General features: G+C 38.8%; 1 protein-coding gene across 2 annotated transcripts; it reads right to left on the bottom strand.

Annotated features, from left to right (window-relative positions):
- Positions 1 to 1951: 1951 nt before the first annotated feature.
- Positions 1952 to 9016, bottom strand: LOC115727080 (pentatricopeptide repeat-containing protein At4g19890-like). Of its 2 annotated transcripts, XM_048276171.1 has the most exons (5): positions 6718 to 9016; positions 5511 to 5684; positions 3468 to 3642; positions 2846 to 2947; positions 1952 to 2342 (listed from the first exon to the last, which is right to left on the bottom strand). In XM_048276171.1, exon 1 carries the CDS (start codon positions 8899 to 8901, stop codon positions 6769 to 6771), a length of 2133 nt encoding a protein of 710 aa, XP_048132128.1. In that variant the 5' UTR covers positions 8902 to 9016; the 3' UTR covers positions 1952 to 2342; positions 2846 to 2947; positions 3468 to 3642; positions 5511 to 5684; positions 6718 to 6768. The 2 variants fall into 2 exon arrangements, with proteins under 2 accessions (XP_048132128.1, XP_030513097.1); XM_030657237.2 differs by lacking the exons at positions 1952 to 2342; positions 2846 to 2947 and having other exon boundaries at positions 3394 to 3642.
- Between the last annotated feature and the right edge of the window lie 669 nt (positions 9017 to 9685).

Raw genomic sequence — 9685 nt, 5'->3', positions numbered from 1 at the left:
GATTTAGAGTTTTCAAGTCACATTATGGATTACATTCACGGACCGATCGCTTATAATCATTTAGTGTGATCATAACTGTGAATTTAACGTATCATACTATAAATGAGATCCAGAGAGATACATATGCCACTGATCGATCTAGGGTACGGCATACAAAAATTCACCTTTGATTATGTCCATTATGAGTTGTCATATACTCCCAACGGATATATGACAACAAGGTCTCGATATATGCTGGTCGCACGAGTTATTTGTCAATATGAACTTTGCAAAGATAAAGAAAGTTATGCTTGGTCCTCTGTAGATGAGTGAGAGTTGTTCGTCCTCCGTGGGTATGTGGGAGCTGTTTGCCCTACATGGGCGAGTGGGAGATGTAGGTCCATGGGTCTTCCGGTGTGCACCTATACGGGGCCATCACACCCGTCCACTAGCAATTATCTACTAATTCAAACGAAAAGTCACATCTCTTCAAGAGACGTAAAAAACATACGCTCTCCCCATCTTTCAGTATCGTGCTGTCGCTTTCAAGAAACAGAAAAATAACAACAACATTCGCTTCTCCTCATTATTGAATCGCGTTCAACATGAAGGAACTTTCGAGATCGCAAAGAGGCATCTAACTTGTGACAATTACGGCATGTCCTCGTGATATACTCGTTCTGATCAATGATACAAGTAATGAATTGAGCATGTTTCCGCAAATTAGATCTTAGATCAAATAGAGTTTTGTGTCCAACAAAATCTAAGATGGGCTTGAGAATCGTCCCATCAACATGATGCTCCTGCATCACTTCCTTCAGTCGACACAATCAGGAAACATGGTAAATGATCCTTTTCTTGGTTACTAGTTCGGATAGGATAGATCGAGAAAGGTGTTACTTGCCTTCTACAGTTATCGTTAACACGAAAAGAATTTATTCGCGTTCTTTCTTACTTCTAGGGGAACAAAAGGGATCACCCCCAGATATCTTCATACATCATCAAAAGCATGTTGTAGAGAATGATGTGACATGAAGAATGCTTTCCTCTGCTCGAGTACAAGATAAACCATCTGATTCACAACAATGGAGTGCAACAATCAGAATGTGCTTTTCAACGGATGCGAAAATGGCATAGATAAGATTATTTTCTTTAGAGCAAAACTCAAACATGTCATATATTTAGGCCTCGTTTATTTCACAGAAAATGAGCTGTTTCTAGAAAATATTTTCCAAAAAGTCAATTTCCAGGAAAATGGCTATATTATATTATGTTTGGTTGAGACCTCAAAATGACTTGGAAAATATTTTCCGTTGTTTGATAAGAAAAGTCTAATTTGATTTTCTACGTCGTCTTTTGATAGGAAATTGCTAACATAAACCCAATCATCCGACGTGGCATAGCCATCACTAATGTGGATAATTTTTCTATTTTTTAAAAAAATCAAAAAAATTTATAATTTTTATTTATGATTTTTTCAATTAATCTTACATTTTTTTTAAAAAAAATCTCTGCTTTTTTTTTTCTTCTTTCTTCTTTAATTCTTTATCAACTAGTCGCCGACAGCGACGGCAGCCGATGATCGACCACTGGTGAGGTGAGCCTCTCTTACTCGAGGCCACCGAGGTCGAGGCTCACGCTAGCCTTAGGCGAGGCCAACAACCGCCGGAGGAAGTAAAAAAGAGAAAAAAAAATAAAAGAAAAATACAAGAAAGATAAAAAAAAAATTACAAAAGCATTCAAAAAGAAAATTAATGTGAAAGATTGGAGGGAGCAAATATAAGGGAAAATGTTTTCCTCTTATCAAAAAGATGAAAACATTTTCCCACTTTCAATGTGTTTTTTTCATGGGTAAAAAATATTTTCCTTGATCAGCTTATTTTCTGCAAATCAAACACCCAAAAAAAATCAGAAAATTCAGGAAAACATTTTCCTGGAAGTTATTTTCCGTGAAATAAATCGGAGCCTTAAAGACAATCAAGTTGCTTTTCATCGCTAACAAAAGAACAACAGGCAACGGGCAAAACCACCGCTAAAAGCCCAAAAACCCGCCCCCTAATGATAACGAGCAAGGGCAAGGTGACCGTAGGCCGTCGTTGCCTGTTCGTTCACTGCTAAAGGAGAAGCGACGGCCGCTATGTGAAGCCCATCGCGGAGCCTTTTGGGGACGGCTAAAGGGGTCGTCCCTAAAGATGTGGATTAGCGACGGCCTTCCTTCCCTAATAGCTCATTCAAAATTCTGGGCCTGGTTTACTAGTTTCTATAGGACAGGGCAGGTATAGGCCCATGCATAAAAGTGTCAAGCATTGGTTGTCTTGGTCCTGTTCTCTTCCGCCAAGAAAATGCTTGAGCTCCCCAAGTGCCTTCATGGCTCGGACAGCATCACGTATAAGGAAATTGCAGTTATCAAACAAACTACAGACACCTTAAGGACACGAAAGGATGCAAAGCATTGCCGAGGCTACAAGTTAGAGGAACAACCACACCAAGAAATGGGGTACCTACCACCAAATTAGATTGCAGGGCCACAAAAACTTCCATTTAATAAAAATAGTAATCATTTTGAGAAGAACAACTAACTTGAAGAAAACAATTTAATCTATATGCCTCTTTTCTGGGATTAATAAGGCACAATATGATAGATGGTGCAAATCCAAAAGGCAAGTATTTGTAGAATCCATCGTTAAAACCATGCTTCCAAGTTCAGCTAGTTCATTAGATGTTTCTTAGCTAGTTCTTACAAATCAGTCTAATGCTTATTATGTGCCAAAGAAAAAAAATCTAATGCTGGAGAGAAAAAGAAAACAGACAAAACGAAATTCAGACCAAGAAAATGCTTGGGTCCTAAGACATTAGAATCACTTACATTGTACAGCACAATATCCTTGCTAGTTCGCCTCCAAAATATTGTCGCCCCTTTTTATCTCCTTTTTGCTAGAGCCACCTCATTGGTTTCAACATTATCACCCTGTCATACGCCACATTCCAATAAACATTATCTGCAAAGGTGAGGAGGGGAACTATGTTCAACAAGTCAGTAGCTAGTCTACAATCTACATGCTGTCTACAGTAAACAAGAGGGATGTGCTACACTCTAATGAGAATGATCAAAAAGCATACTAGGTGTCTTTTGAGATATGGAGTTAGCGACAATTCACAGTGATGGAGAAAGTACTGCTTCATAATGCACCTGCTGCATCCGCACCTGCACTTGTAAACCCCATTGTTTAGGTCGTCATATGTCCCTTCATTAGCTCAGTCTATTTGGGGTTGCAAGGAAGGAGGACAAAGGTCAAGATCTCCTTTCTCAGCCAAACCATTGAATTAAGCATGCAAATGATGACTCAGCCCTCATTTATCAACAAATTTCAGCTTCTTATCCCATATACTCTTAACATAATCACAGTGCATACGCAGCCTTGGCAATTTGCAAGCTTAAAACACGTGAAGTACTAGTGGAAATAAACACTTCAAAAAACATTACTAACAGGTACCCAGTATCTTCTACAGTACTTTGTATTTGCAAGCTCATACAGTTCTCTGGCAGTTTTTGCTCCATTAATAGGATCAGCCTCTGCTCCAGGTCCTTCAGAGTTAGAAGCAGGAGAACCATCTAATATATGCGTCACCATCTTTTGTTCTTTCCCACTTTGACATGACCACCTGACATAAAACAGATAACTCAAAACTGATCAAACAAAAAATAGCATGAGTGAATCAAAAAACAGACTACGCAAGTTCTGCTATGACCATTGATTTTTCAAGTCCTTTAATCTTCATACATATGAGACATGTGCATGCCAAGGGACAAGCAAATGACACATAAAGGTGATATCTTTAGGTTCACCAAGAAAGGAGATCTACATCTTGAGAAATCAAATGTTGAAGGTATTGCAACAAAACAACCAGATTCTGAGACACTGTTAAATTTATGAACAAGCCATTCCTATGGTGAAAGGTGAACCAGAAGAAATGACGCTAAGGGCCCTTTCACGCTTAGACTTAAACAGCAAATCACGTGAAAGGTGAACTGGATGAAACTTATCCTAAGTGGTTCCCTATTGTGAAAAAATTTCTATATCTAAGAAGATTTATCAAGAAATTATCTCATTTAGAACAGTGCCACTGCAACTATAAATACATGTTTGTCTCTTCAATTTCTAGAAGAAATAGAGGGACAAAAAACCAAAACTGTGATTGAAATACTAAACTTAGCTATCTAGCCACGACATTGAGTTCCTTTTTCAACAATTACTCAAAAAGAGAGCCACATTAGCAAGGACGATCTGTCCCAGGGATAAAATAATACTTCCTAGCATAAATTCGCATAACATCCAACCTTATGTCATTTGAAACTTCTTACACAAGTAGCACACACGTAAGTCCGGAACTATGAATTGAGGGGTCAAGGGTCCAAATTTGGCCATGTAAATAAAGCTAATTCAATGTCAAAATGATGCTTCCATACAAAAAACCAGCAAGAAGTCACATCATCAAATACAGCACCTTTTCTGACCATGGAACAGAGGTCTAATCTGTTACGGAGAGAATATAGCTTCCCAGAGGTCTAGGTTTTAAACTTCCTTTGAATTTTTTACATTCTTACTTATTGTTTAGAAATGGATTTCTTTGCAATTTTTTATTGTGCAGATTGCTTTTCTTGTACCAAAAGAAGTTAAACCCAATTCCCTTCTTTCGTTTGACAAAGAGGTTCATTTATAAGACAATGATCATATTATAGCACAATAAATTTACTACTAAAAGCACGAATCATTGTAGCGATCCCTCCTATAGGAAAATATCCAAGTTTACAACCCAAAACATCAGCAACTGCTTGATCTTCCAAGGAATCTTGTGCTAGTCAAATTCATTTAACAGGGTTGACTTTAAGCCCCAAAACTGCCGGTCAAAATAGAAAAATAAATCTGTTCAACAAAACTTCAATGTCTCTTGTGCATAAGGTCATTTGCTTCTTAGCAGAAGTTGATAGAATAGGTTGTACCACTCAGTCATAGCTCACACTCAGTCATAGCTCACACAAAACCAAGTCTTCTGTCAAATATTAAATTCAACCAAGTTGCTTATCATCTCATTGATTTCCACATTACCACTCAGTCATAGCTCACACTCCATAAAAGGTAAGAGCAGGAGAGAGGAGGAGAACTAGGTTCAACATGTCAGTTACTAGTCTATAATCTACATGTTGTCAACAGCAAACAAGAGGGATGTGCTACGCCTCTGCTCAGAATAACTAAAAAGCATACAAATTGCTATTCCAAATATAGAGGGCGATAATTCGCAGTGATGGAGAAAGTAATACTTTAAGGCACCTGCTGCTTTGCTACCCCACAATTGTAGGCACCTGTCAAGCATCCATTAGTTAACTCCTAGCTCTTACTTAAAAAAAAAAAATCAGCTTTTTCATCCGATAAAACCTACCATAATCTGCAGTACGTATGTAGCATTGTAACTTGCAAGCTTAAAAACATTAAGTACCAGTGGAAACAAAAACTTCAAAAAATGTTACTAACATGCACGGGATTATTTTCTGCGGTAGTTTGTACTTGTAAGCTCATACAGTTGTCTGACACTTCTTGCTCCATTAATAGAATCAAGCTCTGCTCCAGGTTCTTTGGAATTGCACGGAAAACCCATCCAATACGTGTGTCACCATCTTTTGTTTTCTCCCATCTCAATGTGAGTACCTAAGATAAGTAACTCAAAACTGGTCAAATGAAAACAGCATGAGCGAACTGAGAAACTGATTATGCAAGTACCAGTGTGACCAGGGGTTTTGTCAAGTCCTCTGGTCTTCATGTATGAGAGACACATGCATGCCTAAGGACAAGCAAATGACAGGTAAGATTAATATCTTCCAGATTCAGCAGGGACAATCTAGATCTTGAGAAATCAATTTGAAAGATGCTGAACGTATTGCAAGAAAAGAACCAGATCCTGAAACACTGTCAATAGATGAGCATGCCATTCTAATGGTAAAGGTGAACTTGGAAGAAAGTTATACTAAGTGCCATTTCATGCTTAGATTTAAACAGCATAACAAGTGAAAGGTAAACTCGAAGAAACTTATCCAAAGTGCTATCATAATGTGAAACAATTTCCAATATCAATTAAGATTGATCAGTAATCACCAGATTAGGATGGCGACACTGCACCTATAAATGCCCCTCATCTCTTCTAAATTCTAAAAGAGAAATACGGACGATAATAAGTCCAACAATTTGACTGAAATACGAAACATTGCTTTCTTGCCATGACATGATTAAATTCCATTTGCGAAAATTATGCAAAAAGAGAACCATATTAGTAAGGAAGATCTGTCTCAGGGATGAAAAAATACTTCCCAGCACCAAGTAACATAATTTCCATTCTTTTATCATTTGAAATTTCTTAAACAAGTCATGCACTCATAAGTCACAGAACTTCAAAATGAAGGGTCCTAATTCAGCCATGTAAGCTAAGCTGATTCAATATGAAAATGACATGTTCATATGAAAACTGATCATTGAGAAATCACTTCATAAGGAAATCGCCTTTTCTGACCTAGACACGGAGGTCTAATCAGTTACTGAAATAATAGGCATATAATTTTCTGAGGTGTAACCTTCAAATTTTCTTTACATTTTTTTCAATTAAATCAGGCTTAGATCATGTTCGAATTCATTACTAAAGCTGTACAACACCAAATAATAAAATGTACAAAAGTTTCAAAATTCTCACTAGGCCATCTCTGCACTTTCTGTTGATCAACTTTGCAATTATGATGATCCATCAACTAAGTTGTGAGTGGCAGCCATTTCCTTCATGGATCCTTTTGGTCAGATCTGAAAGAAGAGCATATTTGTTGCTTTCGTAACAAGCAGTCATAAATGCAGCTAATGTTACACGATCCACTCTGGTTTCCTTGTCGGTTAATTTATGAAAGAACAGTGCTGCCATTCCCACCTTTTTCTCACTGCAAAGCTTCCTCACTAATGTATTCACAGTTCGGATCCAAAGTTTATTTTCTAATCTCTCCAAAATCAGCAATGCATTAGCAGATTCATCTTTTTTGCAGTATTCATAGGCCAACGTCAGTCGAGTAACCTCGCATGGGGAAAGTCCCTTGTCTATCATCAAGTCATATAGTCGACGAGCCTCATTCAACCTGGACTCTTTGCAAAGTCCGCTGATCAAAGCGCAGTAAGTGATACTATCAGGGAGACATCCATGGTCACTCATCCTGTGGAAAAATTTTATTGCTAAGTTGGCATTCCCATCCCTAAAGAATCCACCAATCATGGATGTGTAGGTTTCTTTGGTAGGAACTAAGCCAAGCCTGATTGCTTCTTCGAAAATCTTTTCGCTTTCTTTCATTCTCTTTTGCTTACACAAGGCAGAAATCATAATGGTGTATGTTTGTATATCAGGTTGCACAGAAAGTTTAATCATCCTGCTTAGAAGTGCTAGGGCTTGCTCAATTCTCGCCCTCTTGCACTGCTCGTTTATGAGTATACTATATGTGAAGAGATCAGCTTCCAATCCACTTCGGAAAGATTTTTTCAGCATTTTACAAGCCTCTTCAAACCTACCCCTCTTACAAAGACCATCAATAAGCACATTGTACGTACAGATGTTAGGGCTGAAGCCCACATCTGTCATTATGCCCATCAACTCATATGCTCTTTCGAAATCCCCACCTTTACAATGGCCATCGATGAGAGTCGTGTATGTATTGGTGTTAGGAATCAGTCCCTGTTCTTGCATTCTGCTGAATAACATCTCTGCACGGTTCATCTTGTTTTCTCTGCAATAGCAACTGATCATGGCAGTGTATGTATACACGTTCGGTTTATAATTTTCACTCCGGACTAGCTTAAGGAAGAGTCTAAATGCCTTATCACTCCAACCTTTCTTGCAGAGACCATCAATCAACGCCGTATGAGTATACACATTTGGCTTCCAACCTTTTCTAACCATTTCCTCCAGGAGCTCGAATCCTTGCTTAATGCTGCCTTTCTTGCATAACCCATTGATCAGTGAGGTATAATTTAACACATTCGGCGTCAAACCCATATCAACCATCTTCCGGAAATACCAGATAGCTCGAGTCATAAACCCCTTCTCACAAAATGAGTTGGTGATCAAGGTAAGAGTAGCATTATCAACAATGAAATCTCTACCAATCAGTTTACTCAACCAAGTATCTGCCTCAAGGATACTCCCCATTCGACAGTAAGCAATGACCATCACCTTGTAACTGTTAGGATCAGGAAAAACCCCTCTCTCATACAAACAATCAAACACGTTCTCTGCAGAGTCGAGAAAACCCCTTTCAATGGCGACCTCCATGACAAAATTCATCAAGCGGGTAGTGGGCACCAGACCCTGATTCTGCATTTCAAGTACCATATTAATAGCCTCCTTTAACCTCCCAATCTCAGCAAAGCTTTTGACCATACGCTGCATCACTTCATTGGCCCTCTCCAAGTTACCATTACCAATCAACGACGTGGCACAAACTATATAAAGCCTCATAAAGTGCCTAAATTTATCAGTCCCGATAGCCCAGTAGAAGAAACTCAACGCCACCATCGAACCAGCCTCATTGGCCAGAGAGGCAACGACGGTAATGGCCTGCTCATGAGTCAGAGAATCACAATCTATGTTAAGACTGAGGTGCGGAGGCCGCACTCTCACATGGGCATGCTTGTGATGAGCATCGCACACCATCGAACAGATCGATGAGACGACAGAATGAGGCTGACAGGATGGTGAAGAATCGGGTTGCGGCGAAGGGCAGTCGCCAGAGGAGTGACGAAGTGCTCGGAGAGTGAAGCGGGCGTGAAAGAGAGAGTAGGCGTTTGAAGTTCCCGACAGTGCTTGCGAAAGTCGCCGAGGTCGGAGAAATCTAATGGAAACCATGAAAGACTTGACGAGAGATGAGATGTCCTGACGATGGTGGTCTTGAGTGGCACAAAAGGTTGAAAGGAATCGGTTCGAGTTTAAAGCATGAAGGCGCGAGGTGAAGGATTCGCCACAAGCACGTACCCTGCCAGGCCGGGCACGTGCCGGACCCGGACACGGTTAGTCCGGACCCGTTTTCAGAATTTTTTTTTTTTAAAAATTTACTTTTTAAGGGGATACCCAATAGAAATTGCGAAAAGTGAAAAAAATATAATAATATCATGTCGAGGTAGTGAAGCCTATAAATACCTTGTAGAGATCACATATAGCATACGAATCAGTCAGCTTAACCACAAATGCCGTGCACATAGCTCTCTCGGGAGGATTGCCAAAAAAAGTTATAAATTCATTGCAAACGTGCCAATTAATTTTAAATCTTTTTTTAATTAAAACATAAATATTTTATATTTGTACTAATTCAATCCATCCGATTAATTTTAGTAGGAAATGGCTGACTCGACACTATAGCTGTCGGCGCCGACATGTGCAATTTTTAATAATATTTTTTTTATTTTTTATTTTTATTTTTCATTTTGTCTTTCTTTCCGTTTCTTTTTTTTCCCCTTCCCTTCTTCCTCTAACCAATCGCAAAAGGAAAAAAAAATATAAAAAAGAATTATAAATTATAAAAAAATTAAATATTATATAAAATTACTCACATCAGCGCTGGCAACGTCAACACCTAAAATCTAACGGAATCTAACACTTATTCACACTCTCTAGCTCCGAGATCACTCGTTCC

Source organism: Rhodamnia argentea, chromosome 3 (assembly GCF_020921035.1).
Source record: "Rhodamnia argentea isolate NSW1041297 chromosome 3, ASM2092103v1, whole genome shotgun sequence".
In the NCBI taxonomy this organism is placed as follows: domain Eukaryota; kingdom Viridiplantae; phylum Streptophyta; class Magnoliopsida; order Myrtales; family Myrtaceae; genus Rhodamnia; species Rhodamnia argentea.
Note: the sequence above shows the minus strand (reverse complement) of the source record. Positions and strands in the feature narration are given on the sequence as shown.

What these genes read in the sequence shown, in the direction of transcription:
- LOC115727080 (XM_048276171.1), bottom strand. Translation starts at nt 8,901, where the DNA reads ATGGTTTCCATTAGATTTCTCCGACCTCGGCGACTTTCGCAAGCACTG.